Genomic DNA, 23,077 nt, shown 5'->3' on the forward strand with positions numbered 1-23,077 from the left:
AAATACTATACAATAAGAACAGATTTTATTTTCCTAAAATTCTCTGTGAACCATATCTTTTCATGGAAAGGTAAAAAACTGGGCAAGTTTGAATATTTCATGACAATAATTTTATCCTATAAAATAATAATATCCATTCCTGTAAAAACCAGCTCGGGAAAGTGATGAAATCAATGTAAATCGTCAGGTTTTCTTTTTAATTATATTAGTAAAGATGAATCCAAATAAACCTGAGTTGCCTAGTCCCTATACTCGATAAAATCTAGAAAATCATGAAATCAAAGTAAACTTGTAACACAATAGAGCAACTCACAATAAAATAAATATTAACTATGAGCAACTAACTATAAAATAAATATTATCTAAAATTGTTAGATTGAGAACGGAACGATTCCAGCGTAAGTGTGATGTCACGTATGTACATACATACGATTTAAAATTTTTGATGGATTGATAGAAAAGTAAAAATATTGGCTTATCGTATTGATTTATTGTGTCTCATCGTTTAACAGTAACGCCGCCGTGTTACAATCGCTTGTACACGTATAAAAACATTCTAATACACAGTAACTCTGTGCCGCGAAGCCGCACAGTCGGTTTACAAGCAGAACAGTTTATTGTTGAGCAATCGGTTATTGCCGTTAGAACGTGACAGCAGGGGAATAGGATCGATATTTAAAATAGCGTCGATGCGAATAGTCCTTCATTCGAGACTCAGTTTCTCTCTGTACGTTCTTCTTTCGCCTCGCGGGATAAATGATAATTCGATAACACAGTAACATAATAAATGGTGGCAGTATTACTGAGAGAGGGTGAAAGGATTTTTCCTGTTATACGAATGCCAGCCTCGATTTCTCTCGAATTTACATGTATGTATTCTTTTTGATCAAGCATGCACGTTCGACGAAACTCGAAAGGTAGCAGCTACCATTGCATCGTGGCTGCGTTAATTAAAAAATGAGATCGCAAGTCCGCAAGTTCCATTAGCCGGCACTCGGGCTATCCAAGCAATTTCATTTTTAATCGTCTACGCAAGACGCAGAGAGCGAAGAATAGTAATTAAATCAAACTGGAATAATTCACCGCAGAATCATGTATCCACATACACATATGTATAAACTCATTTTGAGTGAAAATTAATTAGTCTGAAATGTGGAGCAATGAAAACGCTTTTCAATATTTACAATTATTTCAATTCATGCCGAGAGTCTCTCACAGTGATATACAAAAATAAATGCAAATAAACGGCGCTCAGGAATGCACTTGTCCATTTCATTGATCACAGTCTACAGTTGCGTCTACACTATATACAAATACATAACTTTGCTACATTACATGTTTTGTTACATAGTATAGACGCAGCTTAAAATGAAACATCGTTCTTAATTAAGCGAGTGTCTATAGACCGAGAATGAAAGTGAAACAAAACACGAACACGATTTCTGTTTCTGCAATTTAATTGGTCACGAATGGGATTAAACGTCGGTCATCTTAAATCGGGGACAACTAACGAGGCACGGAAGCTTCCCGACCTCGTTTCTCTGCGCTCGTACGTGCCGCGAAACTCACCGACGGATATTTATTCCGCGATCCCGCATGACGGCGTGCTCCACTGATGACTTTGGGAATTCGTGAGTAGAACCAGCAAACGGACTTAGTTTCGTTTAGTGGGAATCGATGAACCGGAAGCATCACAGACAAGTATCTACACCACCATCGAACTGATCACGATTACTTGATTGCTCTGCATCTCCTCTTTTCTCCTCTTTTCTCGTTCCTTTCTTACCTGTTTGTTTTTATCGCTTACGTTGTTCGAACAGAGTCGACTTCTGTGTCTACGTTGTTTTCACTTGCTTTTTAGATTATGATTAGACTGCGGATTTCATGCATTTAGAGCAAAATTGTGTTTATTAAAACATTAAAAAATGTAAGAAGAAATGAAATGCATATTGTTGTTTTTAAAGGATGAAAAACACTCCTATCTAAACTGCATTTTTTAAATTGACATTAAAAATGTTTTATTTTGCATACAAATCCACAGTTTAGTTGTGATTAATACACTGGTGTACAAACAATAATTGAAATATAGCACAAATCGGATTGTTTACTTTGTCACAATACATTTAAAAGTTTTCCTATCGGTAAAAGTTACAAAATGTATTTCCTTTACGTGGTTTAGTGATTTTATTCAACGCAGCAATTAAATGTCTCAAGTAACGTAATTAATATTAAGTAATCTTATAACACACACATTTAGCAAAAATTAAAGTTCTGATCTTATTAAAGTCTGCATAAATTAAATTAAAATACTGTTCGCATATATTATTGTACTCAAAATAGGCCTTGAATCGTTACTCATTTTTTTTTAGCATAACAAGAAATCGATCAAAAGAATATAAAAATCGAAAATGCTTTGAATTTTGGTCCGAATAGCTCGTATCTACGACGTGCACTGGGATTAGGAGTTGACAACAAGTAGTCGATTCAATGTTTGATATGTACACCATGACAGCGTTTCACCTCAAGACAGCGTGAGGTCCCGAAATGATCCACCCTCCGCGCTACAGGAAATATTACCAGATTGGTCGGTGGAAAGTATCGAGTGGGAAAACGCGTGAGACCAGGCTATAAACTTCAGTATCGGTTATACTATACAAGACAGATGTTCCAGCTCGATGTAATACGTGAAATACCATACGAACATATCGAAGTCTTCACGGTTAACCATCTTCGGTTCTCCACGAACTTGTAAAACACTGTAGATCAACTCGAATTCACAGTATTTCCATTATTCAAATCATAGATGCATCGTAGATGCTTTAGGTTCAAATTTACTTATTGACGACACATACACATGAGAATAATCCAAACAAATCTTTCCGTGCTTGATAGCCGGCGTGTTATTTAGACATTTATAAATATACGCCCGATTCGCTAATACCAAAAATCTGTAGCGTGTCACACAGACCGGTCTCCGTGCTGCACGTAATAAATTATTTTGTCGATAATGATCATGAGATGTTATACTGAGTTATCGAAGCAACGACGCGCCAACTCGCGAGAGAAATTCCGCGGAGGAAGGAAATAAAGTTGCGTTGAATAACGGCCATTAGTCGGTGAGTTAAGCAAACCCATTATTTTGCGACGATCCTCAAACGGGCGGAACCCTTCATTTTTCAAGTTTCGCGCAAAACTGAGGAGAATCCACCGTATAATGGATGGATCAATTTCTGCTGGCTGGAACAATTATTGCGAGGCACCGGATGATTGAAATCGTTCATCTTCAAGAATTTTTACTTACCAAAATAATCATTCGAGATCCACGGTATCGTGGAGTTAAAAATATGCTAGAAAACAATCCGGTTACGGTGAAAAATAGGTTAATAGATTCTATCAAATTGCAATACATTGAAACTTTAAATTCTGCTTAAAAATGAAACGTGTCACGACCCAGTTAAGACAAGTAGAACAATTGAATTCATAACAAGAATGATACCTGTCAATATCTTTTTACCAAATACACCATCGAGCGTTTTAACATAAATAACTTTCGCTCAATTTTAAATCTTTATCAAAATATTCATCACGTCACATAATTCTTATGAATTATACTACTGAAAGTTGGTAATTAATTAAATTCGCAAGTTGTGACATGCACAATCTCCTGTCTTTTGACAATGATCATTTTTGTTATGAACTGTTCAATTAAATGCGACGGCATTGTCTCGTAGAATAAAAAAGGACGGTGCTTAGGATATCGTGTGTGACCAACGAAATCGTCTCCGGTGAACCTTTCGTCAGTTGGGGTTCTTTATCATCTTCAACGGGTCACGCATGTAACGAGCGAATACTTCCTTCTTGAACGTCTCGAAGTGCTTCCTGTTGGCACTGTTCTGTCGCTCGCGCCATGCTGGCCTGGTTTTCCTCGTCTGCAGACCCCAGTGAACGGTAAACACCGGGGATAGAACTTTGAATTGGTATCCGGCCACATACATCTCGTATACCTGCGCAAGAAATTGAAACCATCTATTTAAATCAAATAATAAGGATTACATTCACTATATTCCCATAAAAAAAATAGTCAAGAATAGGATATTTTTCTGGATTCTAGAATAGCATTAATCCTTAGTATATTTAAACAAATATTTGAAAATAAATGAATCACAAAAAATTAGATGAAATTTTGTTTCTTCAGTTAGAATATGCAAATATCGAAGCATCCTGCTCAAAGCTTGTGAAACTGAAATTTGTTGCACTATACGTTTGGAGATAAAATGACAGCAATATATTCCGCATAAAAATATGTATTGAAACATATTCCATGAGAACGCGTATCAACGTGAGAAAAGAAAACGAAACCTGGCTTACCGGATCGAAACTCCAATTTACGTTTTTCATTTTCTCAATTGCATTATCCAAAGCTTCAACTAATAAATTTCAATGATGACTTATAAATAAAAATATGTACGTCACTATATGTATACAGACATATGTGTACAATACAAATAATGATTTGAAATAATTCATTATTTGACGATTTTATTAAGAGGTATATGGTTGGCTTAAAATTCATTCTGGCATTTCAACAAGTCAGAATTCATTTTATGATATTTGATACAACATAATGTGACTTATTTTTAATGAATGCTCCGAAATGTTTTAGGAATCATAAACGTAGGTGTAGATACATGCAACGTAAATTCTAAGAGTAAACCTTACTAAAAGATCATTGATAACGAAAACAGCTGCATATTCTGTTTCTTCACAAGAATTGCAATTCACACGATAAAACTTGGTAAAATTGGTCTAGCAGCTGTTTAAGTATTGCTTTTCTTCTCTGATAACCAGACTACGAAATTTGTATATTTATCAAAATAACTGAATGTGCAAACTATATGTAGATAGGTTGCATAATCTATAAAAATATACAAAATATCAAAAGTGAATGCATATTGTAATGCTCACATGATAAAAAGAATACCTATCGAAAGTGCATTTCTTCAATTAACTACCATAAATGTTTTATTTTGCATAAAAACCCAGTCTAATGATAACAAGCCGTGACGTAAGTTTCGAGGATTGTGCCAGTAGGTATCAGGCTGCGACTAGTGATATTTCCACAGGAAACACCCTGCTTCCGACACATTGCAACGCAATAGCGGGCATAGCAAAGGCGGAAGAGAACGCCGACTGACAATCTCGTCTTCGCACCGCGACGCGCCGCCGGCTGAGACAGGTCGGACAGATCTAACAGACGGGATCCGGTCTTGTGTTGTTCTCCAATCTAGATGCGTCTTCGCGAATAATCATACGTAACAATAGCAAGTCATACGTGACAGCCGCACGCAAACCCCGGCGGACAGGTTGTGATTACCAAAGCGGAGATTACTACAACTGTAGTTCGTGTTTCGACGTCTCAGTTCGTAATTGCTTCAGTATTATCGTTCCAGAGATATTAATTACAAGCAAGCAGGATGCATCGTCAACAACTTTTAAATCAGTCTATAATTCAAACAATGTTAAATTATTCAGCGGAGTCATGAAATTTAAGAATATCAGAAGTACCTCTTTGTAAACGACATTAGTAAGTGCTTCCTGTAAATGCTAAGATTGTTAAGCTACTTGCTAAACTCACTCTGAAGCAAGTTATATGTATAAAACTGCGAGCGAGATAGAGTATCGAAATTCGTAAAATTACGTTTAACTTCATTTCACCCCCTTGAGGGTGGAATTTCGAGAAATCAAAAAATTTGTATTCTTAATACTTTGTATGAATAACATCAAACGAACAATTTAAATGAGTCGATATTGCACGTTGTGCAAGAGAAATAAAGATATTCGTAAAGAGATATTTTACCCCATTTCCACTCTCAGGGACGGAATTTAAAAATATTTCCTCTTACGTGCACCATTCATATGATAGTTTTCGTTGAGCGTTGATAAGTAAATTAGTCAGAATATTATAATCTTTCTAGACACAGAGATGAATACTTTTATAACAAAATGCTAATCAGTATTACTGTATAAAAATATGTGTATTAGATTACTAGACCTTTATATAATGCTACCAAGCAAGAATTCATAAAATAATTATGGGTTCAACAAAGCGGGGATTGAGAAATTCGTTAGGCTTCAGATGACACGTAGTTAGAATTAATGTAGAGGAACTTAGCATCGGTGGAGAACGGAAACGCGGCAATGAGACCTCCGGCAACATCCAAAGGAGTTGATAGACGATGTGTAATCTTCGGTTCACTGTCTCGAGGACGACCAGTGAATAATTGTACACAGATACGAGAGCGGCAAGGGATGACAGAGTATCACAGTTTCCTGAACGAGTATTGTGTTTAATCATAGTTCAGTTAAGGACAGAAACTCAATCAACGTTTCACCACTTCATTCCTATAAAGTATAAAATGATGGAAAACAGTAAAAAATGTAATGTGTAATATTTGTATTACTCTCAAGAAAAATTGTTAGTTAAATGATACATCTCCAACCTCAAAGTATTATATAATAATTAACAATACAATACTTCGTTTATCATTTTTTAAATGTGCATATTCGTATTAAGAGTTGCTGAGTAATAATACAAATACGTCCCATGTATAAAAAAGTACGATAGGAAGATAATGAAATAAGAGTATCGATTTGACAGGAAGGGATAATGAAAATTGACAAGGACATTAATTAGTGAAACCAGATTAGGCGGAGATGAATAGGAGTGTACCATATGAGAGTTGAAACATTATTTCGGGTAACAATGGTCATGATGAATTACACTCAAACGTCACTCTCGATACGAAGGCACTCGCCTCGTTGATTAGTAAAAGCGAATTGCTTTCGTAATGCATGTTACACAACTATTCGTCTTAATTAGTCAACGGCCGGGAATTAATTCCCTTTACTACAGTTCCCCTTCTCCCGGGGGTCACATTCTTGCGGCCGAGGTATAAAGTATTCGTACGTAGCTCTCGCAGCGCGAAACACCCGCGCGGAACACCGAGGGAGGGAGAGTTTGCACGAGTACACAGATTACATTAAACAACATAACGAGTCAACTCGACGTATCTTCCTAATTACTGGCTCGGACGCTTTGCTTTGGTTGACGAATCCTGTTTGAGCCACCGTCTGAAATTCTGAAATAATCATCCGCGATGTACACAAGACAGAAAACTTTTCGACGATATTCTGTTTTTGATCCTAGACATGACTATTCTCTTCGTGACAAACCTTTCAACATCGATTTGGACATCTTTAATATTTACCAAAAATTAGACTCAATAAGAATTTAAATTAGAGAATAAACCAACCGAACCTGAAATGTATGTGAAACTTTTAATAACCAAAATTCCCAGCAGGACTGTTATTTCTTACTACAAACAGACAAGTATTTCGTTTCCATTCTGCAACGCGGCTAACAAAGCTTTGAATACCCAAAATTGTAGTTACAGTAACCGCTGAAACTCTTCAAAAGCAAACGGAATTATGCGTGGAATTTAACCCTGCCGCGTGAGTTTATATCGAGCCATTATATAAATTTAAATGTACAAAATTTCTGTTATACGCAGATCGTACTTCGTCTAATCGGTGCTCCTTGTTCCTCATTGAACGGGGAACTGGATCCAGCGTGGTTCAACTAACCTTTACCTTCGTGCATCAACCTGGGGTGTATGCACGTAGCATAGTTACAAATGTGTGTGTATTACGAAGGAAGATTATCAAGCGAAACGCCGTCGAATTATTATTTCGGAGGAGAAAGGATGGAATAACGAAAGGAAGGAAATTTCCCTCGTTGTTGCGTCCTTGCTTCCAAGAATTAAGAATTTATTACATGAAACGCGGTGGATGATAAATGGAATTTCGCAGCGAAATTCGACATTTACAAAGTAGAACAAAGGAGTGCCTGTCAAATAGCAAGAATTAAGTAATCATCATAGACTTTAATTAAAGGAATTTCGTACAGTAAATCATGGTATTAGATGAATAGTATAGTAAGCATGCAATAAATCACATTACGTGTATATCATATCTATTTGTATTATTATTGCAGGTTTTAAACATTTATGGGGTAGGGGCTTGAGAGCAATGGTCCAATGTGTAATTGAAAATTCTGCTGTGTAAAATGCTCAGTAAAGTTCATATTCGATTTCTATCAAGTTATGTATACTCAATGAAGTTTACATCATAATTGAACAGTGTGGATATGTATATGTGCGTGCAAACAAACTGACATGTATTTACAGTGTTCTCACTAGCGGTTTGCCAATTACTAACAAGAATTGTAAAGGGAGACGCAGGAATTGTTTCGCACGGCGCTCGGCGCATATACCTTGGGGGAACGTTGTTCGGGTTAATTTCACGGTTCGGCATCGGCGCGGCGGAGGTTACCATCGCCACCGCGGACCATTACGATCATGACACGCCGCGTTACCGCCCGGCGCAGTTTATTCGATCCCTGTGTGTTCCTCGAATTTTGGGTGATTAAATTTAACGAGGGGATAAAGACATTATCCTCATTTAGACGATTACGGATCTGTCGGGTTTACGACGCCGTTTAGATAAAAACTAACGATCTCTGCAAACAGTGAGACACTTCACATCAAAAACAGTAGCAGGATTTCATAAAAAATGATGTTTTAAAAATCTTTCTATATCCAAATAATGTATCTCAGCCTATCATCAGAAATTATGAAAAACCATAGAAATATGATAAACCAATGTTGGTATAACAAAATATGTTCCACAGCAAGGTTATACAATTTAATGAAAGAGTTGTATAATATAAAAAAAAATAACTTGTTGGAAATGTAAGAAGCAGAATGTTACATAGCATAATGTAATATAACATTTTTTTCTGTCATACATACATACGTATAGCAGATTATGTGTTACTGCAACAGATTCACGAAACATTTTGCATCTCATTATTCATGACTAAGATGCCCCGTCGCGGCTTCGCCAGCATTAATTTTACACAACATTTTCTTGCAATATCCACTACGTGACTCTTACAGAGTTTCTCATGCCAAAAACGAATCTCCAAGCAGAAATCTTCTATCACGTACCGTTCCCGAAAAATAGCGGTCTTCGTAAAAATCAACGATTTTGGGGAAAATTAGGTCTTTTCAAATAAAATAAATATATCTTGTGACACTCCGGAATATACGATAAGAAAGCTGCTATCCACGATTTGTTGTAAATATTTGAATCGTTTTCCAGATGATTACTAACATACAAACAAACGCTCTCTCTTTATGTAACATGACATAAACATGTAAAATGACATAAAGCGTTCAGTATGTAATTCTATCTTATTTAATTTTATTATAAACGGAGATAGACCTAAGCGAACATTCTATAGCTACAGTAATCTTCTTGCGAATATCGAGGTGATGGAAGTTTTGACTTTGTACGTATCAAAAGTTCCGATTTACAATAGTTAATAAATAAAATAAGTAGAACAGATACATCATTTCGGGGTGAAATGCTAATAAAAAAGAGACCGGCACTTATTTCTAAGTTCTTAGCAAATGAAAATTCTTAACATCTTCTGTTGTATAAAAACAATTTTGGTATATAACAACGTTTCATTACACAACGTAGATGTTATTTCAGTGGAAAATATATCATAACCTAGTTTCAGGAAAGGATCAACAGACCAATTCGCGCGAAGTAAATCCAGCTGAATAAATTGTCGATGTTAAAAACCTAATCCAAACACAATTCCATTTCGCTGATCCAAATCAAAACTTCTAAGGGACTTCCCTTTTCCAAAATAGCCACCTCGAAATTCTCTGATAAATATACGGCGCAAGGATCACGCATTAGGGCTATACGTGACGACGCATTCGCGGCGTCAGGTAAACAGCGGTCGCATAATTTTTCCGACGCTGCTGCACGCCGTTGAACTGCGAAGTGAAACCACGCCGGAACGAGTCTGATAATTGAGTTTTATGCGATCGCACGTCGGTATAAATCCCAGATGAGTAAGACCGCTACTCCGTTACGTTACGGCGCAACGTGTCTTCACTTATCTTACATTAAACGCCGACATCGTCGAGCCGGAAGGTGTGTCGATGGATAAAACGACTCGGGTCGGCGAAGCTTTTCCATTTTGATGGGTGAGAATCCCAAGCGCGTGATTTTAACACGGAGATTTCTGTAGGTAAACTCTTTTAAAGCGATAGAAATCTACGGGACGATCGCTTAAATGGCTGCTCGTCATGCTAAACCGCGATTGAATGAAGTAATTGGAAGAGGATGTATTGAGAGGACATTATATTATAGGTAAATATAGACAGATGAATGTAAAATCTATATACTGTTGCTAAAAAAAGTTGCAGTATTTAAGTACTAAATTTGATCCTGCAAATGTATATTATAACGTCAGGTACTATTTTGGATGGAACAAAGTAATTGGAACATGATATTGAGAAAATACAATTGGCCGATTATATTAACTCGGGACACGTTGGGATATACATAGACTTGTCAATTTTCTACTTATTCCACAGATAGCAATAATTACATCCGTATTTTTAGTATAACTGACCTCATATACGTGCAATGAAATCTAACCAAAATATACGTTTCCCGTCAAAGTTCTTTACTCCTTTCCGTACAATAAGAATCTGTAATGAAAAAGTATAATTTCAGCTTAAAAAAATTAAGTCGACCTATAAATTTGCTATGAAACGGCTAAAAATAAAAAGCAAGTGGTTTAGTTTTGTTTCCCCCTTGAAAACGTAAAACTTTTGTTCAAATCGTTTTTTTTTACGATGTGTCACTCACGAGATAATTAAACGTCAAGTTTTCATTTGAACAACCTGTATATCCATAGCAACGTGCAAGAAAACAATTCCTCGATCTCTGAAAATATTATCCATCGAAAACAAGAGTCTCCATGAATTTCGTAGCGACTCGTTTCAATATTGACCCTTCGACGTTCATTTCGAAGATTGACTTTCGATCGAGCACGAAATTGATTCGGACGACGTGCAGAGCTGGATCCCGTGAAAGGACGATCGCATGCCGCACGGCACGGCACGGCAGGTGGCTTGAAATCAAAGAACGAAGGAAGATAGGTAGCAGCTCACCTGGCTCGCTCCTGCACTCGTCGATTGAGCGATTACCTCGGCGCGAGCCGTCAATCAGGAAATAGGGCAGGCCCAGGTTGAATGGCGCGATTCATTGAAAACGAACGAAGCACGAAGTTATTTCCATGCCCCGTTTCTCTATCCGGTTCCACTTTTTCCAACCAACCAAATTTTGTCTATAAGATTAACGGTCTCTATTAAAAGTTTACCCTTTCAAACCGGATACCTTTTGTATATTCCTGCAAAGAGTATAGGAAATGTGCTCTATTTGTTTTGAGATACAGTTTTGGAAATGAATGCATTTGCATCATTGTTGTATACATCTATATGTTTAGAAAATTATTCATACTGATAATAAACGTCTCACAAAAAGCAGGAAATTACATTCTCCTTTTAAGATAGTTCGTTTGTATAATGGTCGGAAAAATTTTGCTAACTGAGTAATAAAAAGTCTATTAAGTAAGATGAAATAAAAGAGTATAAATCGTTTATCGATAAGATGGTTAATAAATACGGCATCGAGCAATTTTCGCGTACCTTTCGAACAGTTCGCGACATTTAAGGATATCTTAAATCGGTAAATTTCTCAATGAAATCTGGTGCTTGAGACGTTATTCAAAAAGTATTGAAATTATGAAATACATATATATGTAGAACTAAAGGATGATTTAACAGAACATCGAACTGGACGAACTCATACGTGCAAATGGTTTAGGCCAAGACGATTACGATTGGTTGCGGCGCGATACTTCATGAACATGCATCGGGAACGGACAAATTCGTATTAACTTGATTTTACGGTCTGGCAGGTAACGTGTTCAGAGAACGAGTATATGTATAAAACTCCACTATAGGCTCGAAGCGGATTTACCAAAATAAGTATTGACAGATTTTATCGGTTTTTCGAATCGTGGGAAACTTTCAAAATCATGTTCACAAAGACTTCTCGTTAAAGCTAATGGTAAAAAACAAAGGGAAGTGTAGGAACTATACTCGCCATCAATAAAATAAATTTTCCGTTTTATTTATAATTTGTTAATTCGTAAAAGTTTTTCAAATTTTGTTACAAGAGAAGGATTCAGTGACTGTTGAAATAATATCGCAATCGTACAGTAGTATAGCGTATGAAAAATTTGTCATACAATATGGTTGGACGTACGACACATCTAATTAATATTATTAATTATACCTATTATGTTCATCTACTATCAGATACACAATTTCTTCTTGAGAATGTGATAAAACATTCCGTATTTATTTGTTCTTAACCGTTCAATACAACCTAGTATCAATGCATCATAATTAGCTTTTTAAATGGAAAAACCGAGTCTGGTCGAACATGCTCATAAAAATTGAAGTTTAATAAAAGTCTTTGGTGAATTACCAACGCATTGTTCCGGCTCGTAATTATTGGCGTACCACGCATTTAACAAGAAGCCTATTGTGTTTAATAAAGGTTTCCCATAAACGATTACAATAGTACCCATGCAATATTGCAAGATTAATGCCGTCCGGTGAACAACTAATGTATTGAAACGACTTCGCTGGAAAGCCTATTATGTAACCGAGCCAATCGAAGCCGTTAAAGAGGTAAGAATAATGAAGCCTGCGATTTAAAATGAGTTCGCAGTTTGAAACGACCTCGGCCTGCAATCAATTTCATTGGACCAACCGAATTAGACCTTGTCAATTCGCCTTTATCAGGCCATTGAACGCTAAAGGCTTATGAAAGTCATTTTGAATTTGTCTTGGTGCGCTGGGTCTCGTAGCCGCGGGCAAAACAACGCCATCAACGCGAATGCGATGAAACGAGGTAGGGTGACGCGTGCGATGCGTGCGCGACTCTCGGCGAGGGGAGGGACAAAACGGGGCAAACAGGGGCGGGAGAGCACGAAGGTCGAGAAAAACCGGTTGCTCGACAAAAGAATGGCGCGACAGGATTGTATTGGATCGGGAGGCCGCGACGAGGACGAGGATATGGTGCCTCGAATACAGCGAAATACAAGAGGGTAGGAAAAGCGAAGGATATCCATTCTCATTCCTCCGTGGGGAGTGGATGTTGTGTGAACGAACCGCAGGGAAGACGCGAATACCAATGTACAGGCTACGTACATCTCCACCCAAAAGTTTTCTCTTTTACGTCTAATCACTAAACTAATTTTTATGGAAAATATATATGGTATACAAATTTTCATATCCATCATGTAAGAATTATAATAAATATTCACGTTTCCATATTTTTGTGTAACATATACAGTGTTTATGTTTCTCGTACATTCAGTCGTTTTAATCGAGAATAAAGGAAACTAACGTTTGAAAGAAAACCTAACGTTTAGTTAAAATATCTAATTTATCATAAATATGTTCACATTTTTGTGTACCTAGATGAATTGAAAAGAATAATAAAACTTACACACATGATATGAAAATTACTTGGCAGCTTATTATCACATTCGTGTACCCAAAAGCATCAAAGAAAATGTTACAACAAAATACGTACGTAATACAATGCAATATATCTTATCAAAGAGGAGTACAGGTTAAAACTTTTGAAGAACAGTGTGTTTCCCGATGCGGAAAGGATGTTACGGTCGCAGCCGTACACACCGGCTTACGTTCGCGGCGGTGTTACTACAGCACTACGCGGCCATGTAGATTTACACCCGTTTTATTGCCGTCGCTGCGGCATACTTCGTTTTACGAACACGACGAGGTACGCCGCGCCCGGATTTCGCGCCGCGCGATGGAATTTCGTTATTTCCAGCAACGAGAGCTTCGAACGGCACCGTTCGGAGTGAGCATCACTACCGTCATTCTGGGTGAACGGGTTACGACGCGTTACGCGTGTCTGCACGCATCTCCCTGCTTTTTCACAATTGGCTGGGTTATATTATAGCTGTTGCCGGTGACGAAAATACGCGTGTTAAAACAAGAACTAAGAAATTGTCGAGAATTATTGTACCAATTATTATATGGAATACTAGCATTCCCTGCCGCGGCTTCGCTCGCAATACTTTCGTTTTAGTGAAAAATGATTGAATTCTCTCATTATTAAAATAACTCTGCAAACATTTATAGTTCTTCCCGTAGGTGCTGAGATTATTAAACTGCTTACTGGACTTACCCTGGCTACACAAAACGTTCATGCGCGATAAGAAAAATAATGATGTTGGTAAAAATACATTTCACTCCTACGGTTCACTCGTACATTTCACCCCTTAAGGGTGAAATTTAAAAAAACCAGAAATTTATTTTTTATCATTTATATGAGGAGGTTTTATAAGTAAAAATGAAGTCAATATCTCGTATTGTATAAGAGAAATAAAGATATACATAAATATACATTTTACTCTCTTTCATTATCTTTTAAGAGTCGAAATTAGAGAAATACAGAAATTGCTTTGTACTTTGTAGTGTAGTATATACTATTAAAGAGTGGCTAAAATATATTTTAGTGGGCATAAAGAAATGCAGACTTTTCCGTGCGTCAATAAGTACCACAAGGCTACCACTTTTGAGCAATCATTCCCTCGGTGGTAGGGGTAGTACTTTTATAAAGGAACATTTTGGCGCCACAAACAGTTTGATATCTCATCAGATAGAGTTACGTCATAACAATAAAGAACACATTTCCATCGTCAGAGGTCGAATGTCGAAAAAATCAGGCATTAAGTTTCAATATTCTTGTAAAATGACATCAGAACCAGTTTTAAATTTCATTAGGTTAAAGAGATATTACAAAACAAAGAGAAACACGTTTTATCCCATTTCCACCTTCATGGATAGAATTTTGAAAAATCCTATATTAATGAGCACCTACAATCTACAACATGGTGGGAAACCGCAGTCAAAATTTCCAGTAGACTAGTATGATAGTTTTGGCTGGGCGTTGATGAATGAATCAGTCAGGAAGCTTATATGTGTATACATACTATACTATACATATAGATTGTATCAAATATTGTGTTAAGCACTACAACATTTATTATATGCAATACTGTATATACTATTGTCCTAAAATTTACTACAGTGTATGATGCAAACGAGTTAATTTATGAATGGGACTATACGTAACAAGCAACGAAGATGGAGGACTTACCGTGCAAGATACTACTGTCTGACGTGCGCAGCGTTATACCACTATCAAGTGAGAAACGTACGCTTCCAAACATTTTATTTGAGCTAGGTTGGATTTTTGTACAGCGAACTCGCAGCACGCAACCCGAGTAAATATTCCTACTGGCAACTTTCGCGAAACTGTAGTTCTGATACGATGCAAAAATACCGACGCCACGCGGTGCGTGTAGACAACACAGAGAGAGAGAAAGAGAGAGAAATAAATTCTGCGTTTTTGTAAAAATAAAAATATATCTCGTTTTTACTTCTCGAGTTTCATGAAAGTGAATAAATAACAATAACTTTTCGTTCGCCAATAAAATCATGCACAGTTCAACAATTTTTCTGACGTTGATCATTCTCCAAACATGATTTTGGTATATTTGTGTCTAGTATTTGGTAATAATAAAAATTTATGAATGGATTTTATGCCGAATAAAAATTGCTATGATGTAAATTTAAAAAATAAAACTGGCTAAAATTTTTTCCGATTAATATATGTATCGTACTCTCAATGTTTCCACATTTTTTAGTATTATATTTTCTGCATTTATTTTATGATATAAACATGTCTAAATGCATGAAAACTTTAGTTTACTTACCTGAGTGTTTCTAGTGTATCCGTAGCCCATAAATCTCTCGTCGTGGGGAGGGACGATATCCTTTGCCACGTAAAATGGCTCGTAAAGGAATTCAAAGTTCGTCACGTTGTGACTGACGTATACTTTGCCGCTCCTGACGTTCCCGTAATTTTTGTGGTTTGGGGTTGTGTCCTGCAACCACCTAAACAAAAATAAAAATATTTATACATAAGTATGATTGATAATTGAGATGCAAATCAAATGCATTTACAGGGAGACTAAATATGCAAAAATACAAAGAATTCACAGAATATCGAAAGCATATTGCAATACTTAAATGATAGAAGGAATTACTATATAAAATGTATTTTTTCGAAATATAAAATAAATAACATAAGTATAAATATCCACATTAAAATAGAGAGAAAAATAAAATCTCACCTGGTAAAATTGGTAGCGAACTGATTATGTATGAAGACCTTTTGATGGAAAGGCCTGGCTAATCCCTTCCTAGCAAGTCTGACCAACTCCGTCTTGTTCTGTGGGAACCGGACGCGCGAGTCCAGCTCGTACGTCGGTATCACGTATGCACATTTGTCACAAGTATCCTTTCGAAGAAACTCGTCCAGAGCACCAGTCAGATTAAAACTCGGCACGATATCCACATCAGTAAGAAATACATAATCAGACTGGCAATTCTTCCTAGCCAGATTCCTCATATGATTCTGAGGATAGACGTTGCGTATTCGCCAGTTAGTTTGTTCGCTCGAAATCCCGTTCATCATCATTTCATTCAGCGTTCCTTCCGGTTTGGCACAGTCGACCATGTCAGGTAACTCAAATTCCATTGACTGCTTAGTTGGCTGTCGCAGTTTGGGCACCGCCAAAGAGAACGTAACCCTCTCTCTTATGGGTTCGTAACATCTTCTAAGGTACGTCAGGTACTTCTGAAGAACCTCGAACTCCTCGTCGCCGGCTGCATACAACGCAACGGACATAGGACCCGTCCAATGGTGGGCAGCCTGCACGAGCGAATGCAGCTTTTCTACGGAGCTCTGCGTCGCCAAGCATACCCTGTACGCTTGGGACAGCTCGACGAAACTCAAGCCAACCAACACGTGGTCGAACGTGCGGAACATCCGCCGCGCGTCCCATCGTCCTAGCTTTACGTTCAGCTTCAAAACGTTCGCGTCAGCTGGCAATGTCTGATAATCCTGTGTGACGCAGTCTGGCTGCTGCTGTTGCTCCTGCTCCTGTTCCTTGATCATGCTGCCCAGATTCCATTCGGTTATTGCGTTTGGTTCGAGATCTCTGGACGAATCGTCTGGGATGCAGGTTTCTGATTGGAGCAGTAGAAAAGTTAATAGCATGTTCGAGAGGGCGAGGACTATCACGCTGGTCAGACTGAGGTTCCATGGTCGACATCCAAACTGTAAATCAAATTAATTTTGATAATTTATTAAACCTAATAAAATGATTAATTGAAACAATTGATATAGTATAATATTCTACTATTTCATAATTGTTAAGGTAATACGATAAAGTATTACGGTATTAGAAAACTCCATGCAAGGATATATTTGTAATTTAGTGCCAATGGTGGTTTAATCAAGGAACACTGATATCCATAATCAGTATTGAGAGCGCGAGGACCGCCTGTTTCTCACTCCTGTATGATACCTGAGGATGAACACATGCGTATATGTGTATACATATAGAATAGTCTTACGTAATCAGTTAAATTCGTTAGAATAGAGCAGGGGTGGGGAACGTGCGGTCTCCGTGAGTTTCTTGTGCGGCATCCTCGTACAGTTTCAAATGTTATTTATTCTTTAATGTATTCAATTACTTTCAAGCAAGAAACAAATGCAAATATCCTACTGACTTAAATTTTCCATCAAATTTTAAAATTATTGTCCGTATTATTGTTATGTTAGTTATTTATAACTTAATATTATTATTTTTCTATTGTGTTCCTGTACGAAGTAATAATGTAAAAATTCTTCTAATATTATTTTTATTTAAAGTGTTATTTAAATATGTAGTTGTTTATTAAAATTTAAAGATCTAGATATATGTATACTTAAACAAATGAAAATACCAACAATGAAATGTAGAAATTATAGCGGCCTTCTTTATTACTGCCTAATATACTACATGTAGCCCCTAGTGATAAAAATGTTCCCCCCCTTTGGAATAGAAGAATCCTTTCAGTTCGTTCATTTACTCGACACATTCTATTTTTCTTTAACTATATTATCATTTTTACTTTTTACGAAGATTCCACTCTGCAAACTCCAAATAAACCATAACAATAATTAAGTATAATATTAGTCAATTAGAAAGTATAGGAAGATTTATTACATGTAATCATTTGTAAATTCTTACACCATGCATTTACTTGGAAGATGAGTTATAAAGTAGTAGCAATAAAAAGATGAAGAAAATCATATTCTCTTAATCGTGTTAAAATTATAAATAACTATGAATGTCTAAAAAATATCACCAATTTCTTTAACGCTTTTGCCAGTTTTTGAAAATGCATGGTAGGTTAAACTATTTACTTCTTAATTGGCTTTATGCTGCGCGGTGGTGTATTCATGAAATTTGCACAAAATAATTGCTTAAATTGCTTACTATTTTTCTCCCAGTAGTAAAAGTGGAATCCTTCGGGACAGGATATTTAATGAAGTCCTGTCATGGAGGGAAAAGGGTACTATTTACATAGTAGAACTTCATTAAACCTTCCAAGTCCCTGTGGACTGCGACTGTTCTGTTTTATTGTTTCTGTTCCCTCGAACATAGTCTTACAAAAGTTAGACGTATATCATTCTCTCAGACGAGACACATTTATTTTATAGGAATGTTGAAATATATTTCAATGTTTTTAATTCAGTGATTGATTTAGGGTACACATGTGTTTATTACATCTTTAATTTCTAAATCAATTAAGAATATATGTATATGTACATATAAAGGTATCAAGAAATTATGGAACAGTGAATTGAGAATATAAATACTGTTAAAAATTTCTATCAAGTTAATCATCATTCAAATTATATACAGACTGTAATATTGATCAAGCTTTACATATTGTAACATGCACCATTGATTAATATTTGATGACAGGCATCAACATGATGCATGGGCTTGTACAATAAGCATTCTCGTTTCGCGAGATGTAGATTACGTATTTCTGTCGTGTTCGAGAAAATCGTCTGATAATGAAACGGATATCGACAAGATCAATTCGCCGGGTACATGGGTGTAAACCTACTAGTGGGCAATATTTTAAGGACGTGTTCTATGGTCAAAAATAAGACGAAAATGAAGAGAGAGAGAGAGAGAGAGAATTGCGTTTGGGGCTTCGTTAATTAGTTATTAACATTTAAAAATTCGATGTTTTTGCCCAGAAGAACGCACGGTTCCCGCCATGCAATTGGAATCATCTTAGAGCAGTCGTGAAGGAACCGTCGCGTGTTACATGTCGCGGAATGTCGCGTGAATAGTGTTTATGTGTCTCTATACACTCCTGCGGGAACCGTGCGTTCTTCTGTTATCTTCCGAACAATAACTTCTTAGCCGTTATCCTGTGGCAAGTGCATCGTGTAAAGGATTAAAAAGCTTAAGAATTTATCGGAGTCATTCTGCGCTTAGTGTTTAGTGTGGATTGTGACTGTGTGTTTCGTATCATGTGGACACTACGGACGGGATAATTTCGGTCCATGTATACTATATACAGACTGTAATATTGATCAAGCTTTACATATTGTAACATGCACCATTGATTAATATTTGATGACAGGCATCAACATGATGCATGGGCTTGTACAATAAGCATTCTCGTTTCGCGAGATGTAGATTACGTATTTCTGTCGTGTTCGAGAAAATCGTCTGATAATGAAACGGATATCGACAAGATCAATTCGCCGGGTACATGGGTGTAAACCTACTAGTGGGCAATATTTTAAGGACGTGTTCTATGGTCAAAAATAAGACGAAAATGAAGAGAGAGAGAGAGAGAGAGAATTGCGTTTGGGGCTTCGTTAATTAGTTATTAACATTTAAAAATTCGATGTTTTTGCCCAGAAGAACGCACGGTTCCCGCCATGCAATTGGAATCATCTTAGAGCAGTCGTGAAGGAACCGTCGCGTGTTACATGTCGCGGAATGTCGCGTGAATAGTGTTTATGTGTCTCTATACACTCCTGCGGGAACCGTGCGTTCTTCTGTTATCTTCCGAACAATAACTTCTTAGCCGTTATCCTGTGGCAAGTGCATCGTGTAAAGGATTAAAAAGCTTAAGAATTTATCGGAGTCATTCTGCGCTTAGTGTTTAGTGTGGATTGTGACTGTGTGTTTCGTATCATGTGGACACTACGGACGGGATAATTTCGGTCCATGTATACTAGTGTGGATATTTCATTTGGGGGAAAAAAAAAGGCATTCACCCTCCTTCCAAAATCCGACCCGAAAATCCCACAGAGCGAGTTTCGATGTGCTCTTGCAGATTGAGCGAGTGATTATGTTGAATGCCAGGATACATCGCTTTAAAATAATTTCCCATCTCCAGCACCCGAGGAAAATCCACAAATTTCTTATAGGTACGGTCCTACTTATGGTTATCGACATGCATCGATCGGCGGTGATCAGCTGAGTGTATGCCTAAAATGTCCGTCGATGCAAGTTGGATTGTCAATTTTAGGGGCAAAAACATCGAATTTTTAAATGTTAATAACTAATTAACGAAGCCCCAAACGCAATTCTCTCTCTCTTCATTTTCGTCTTATTTTTGACCACAGAACACGTCCTTAAAATATTGCCCACTAGTAGGTTTACACCCGGTATTTTAATACGTTCCATGTTAAATGAGTCAAGGCTTGTCCATCTTCTTTCACATCCGAGTTTCACAAGTTTACAACCTCCATGGAGTAAAACTTTTATTAAAAAAATAGATTGCGATTATTTGTTCGTATTTAGAATCGTAACTGCTATAATTGAATATAAAAAATGTAATTGTTGTACAGAGATGTCGCTTGATACAACATGATTTTTGTCAAGTTCCATTTCATCAAGTTTTAGTGATTCATCGTTGCTGGCAGCGCGAGGATAAGAAATTGACGACGCAGTAATTAGAACGATAAAGCACGGGCAACGGTGTTCTGTTTTAGACAGACCCGATACAAGGTTCCCCTCGGACTTCGTTTCTTATCGCCAAACTTGTTTACACGGTGTTTTGCACCGAAATGGCTGTGGCATGATTTTTGCCTCGAGAACTACGGTTGAACAAAGTTTGAAAGTTATAATCGTAGCCATATTTCGCTCGACGTTTTACTTTCGCGTGACATAAACGATACGTTTTTTTCCCTCTACCTTCTTATAGCTTCCATTTTATAACTCATCTTACTGATATATGCGATAAGAATTTACAGAATTTTTATATTCATCAAAACTCATATACATATACTTCTTGTGTAAGTTAACAACACATAGTTCTTTATTAGATACCGTGATATACAATTTCATCCGGCATCATAATAACAAGAGGATATGCATATCACATTTGATCTAGAATTACTGTTAACTATCTATACACGTGATAGTTAAACACGTACGTATTCGATTCGTTAAAAAGAGTTCGCAAATGGCAGAGGAATAAGACACGCAACGATGGACATTCGTAATAATAGCGCAATTACGGTGTTAAATGGAAGAAACAGATTGTAGGTATTGTGAAGCAGACAGTAAAGTACGCGGACAGATCTACCGTCGGAATCTCAGTGAAAGCGTCTAGCCGAATAAGATAGTCAAATGTGCCCTTGAACGAAATTCAACTTGCAATGAGCCATTCGAATATCATCATCGTTAATCTTTCGACTTAAACGTGAAGATTTAAGAAACCTCATGGTATAAAAAAAAATAAGGGCTTGATTGGGGATTCAAACCCCTGCTAAAAAAAAGTGTAGCCAGTCACTTACCCTCCCCGTCCAACCGGTGACTTAACCCCTTCCGGTACGATTTAATAATAAACCCAATGACGAGCTAGACTCGTCATTTTACCGGAAGGGGTTAACAGTGTCGTAGCTGCAACGGAACATAACAGACTGGACACAATCCCAATTAAATCCATTTTTTCAATTGATGTTTAATGTTGTTGTGTACAAAAATATTTAACAAAGAAGTACGACTACTGAGTGAAGGAAATGTAAAAATTCGAATCATAAGGGACTTCATCACGCGAAAAACGTCGAAAAAGTCGGTTTTCGATTTTTTTAAGTAGAGCGCACCAAACTGAAAAATCTGAAAAAAATAGGGTATAAAAGTTGGGTTGAGGCACGTCTGCCATAAAAATATAAATGATGTCGCTCGAGAATTTTGCACTGTTTCGTTCATTTTTAGCATTTTTTATTTTTCACGACCGAACTACGCAACGAAAAAATCTGAAAAAAATTCTCTAATATCGACTACCGTTCCATGAACACGTGAGAATTTTCTCAGATTTTTTGCTTAACGTTTAATAGGAGAAATATGGCAAAAACGCTAAATTGATTAACCTTCATAACTACCCTCCGGATTGAGATAGAGGGTTAAAAATTGGTATTAAACATTTTCCTTGGACACTGTCGAATGGCTCATTGCAAGTTGAATTATGTTCAAGAGAATATTTGATCATCTTATCCGGCTAGACTCTTTCGCTGGGGACTAACGACCAGAACGATAATGGAAAATAATTCATATACAGGGTCAGTTGATAGTCATATAAAACAACTGATTATTCTCTTGTTTTAGTATACCTTTTATATTTGATGGAACTCATTCAGCACATATTTCTTCTCGATACGACGATTTCACAATATCATCATCAACTCAATCTATACTTATAGGAATTTCTTCATACTTTCTTCATTTGTGCGGGCAGAATATAGTCATCTTGTATGCATAAAGCAAATACTAAACGATTAAAATCATAACATTCGAAACAGTTACATAAAGAATTTTGTAACAAAAATTCCGTTTCTTTCCTTACTTAATTTTTATGCTTAAAGAATTTCGTCAGTCGTCGTAACGTTAGAACACAAAACATTCGTTTTAATAGAAATCTCGTGTGCTGAATAAACAAACGCTCTAATTACGCGGGCTGTTTAATTAGCTCGCTGCTTTTCTCTACAGTTTCATGTTTCGTTAAAAGTACACCGTAAAGTGATAAATCTATACTTTGTCTTTAAAAATAGAGCAATGTGAACTGCAGTATTATTATAATTTCAGTGTGTCATTTAATTC

At 36.8% G+C, this 23,077-nt stretch overlaps 1 protein-coding gene across 5 annotated transcripts in view; it reads right to left on the reverse strand.

Annotated features, from left to right (window-relative positions):
* Nucleotides 1–470: 470 nt before the first annotated feature.
* LOC108621949 (beta-1,4-glucuronyltransferase 1) overlaps nucleotides 471–23,077 on the reverse strand; it is a 32,811-nt gene continuing 10,204 nt past the window's right edge. The window contains exons 2-5 of one of the 5 annotated variants that reach the window (XR_001916457.2): nucleotides 16,238–17,226; nucleotides 15,818–15,998; nucleotides 3,302–4,004; nucleotides 471–3,237 (exon numbers count right to left, since the gene is read on the reverse strand). Coding sequence is in view for 3 of the 5 variants with exons in the window: in XM_018019560.2 (XP_017875049.1) it covers nucleotides 3,798–4,004; nucleotides 15,818–15,998; nucleotides 16,238–17,226 (1,377 nt within the window). In the remaining 2 variants the exon portion in view is untranslated. The other 4 variants (XR_003388758.1, XM_018019560.2, XM_026811102.1 and 1 more) reach the window with 4 other exon arrangements.

The sequence above is a fragment of the Ceratina calcarata genome, unplaced genomic scaffold, assembly GCF_001652005.2.
Source record: "Ceratina calcarata isolate Rehan_Ccalc_2016 unplaced genomic scaffold, ASM165200v1 scaffold189, whole genome shotgun sequence".
Taxonomy (NCBI): domain Eukaryota; kingdom Metazoa; phylum Arthropoda; class Insecta; order Hymenoptera; family Apidae; genus Ceratina; species Ceratina calcarata.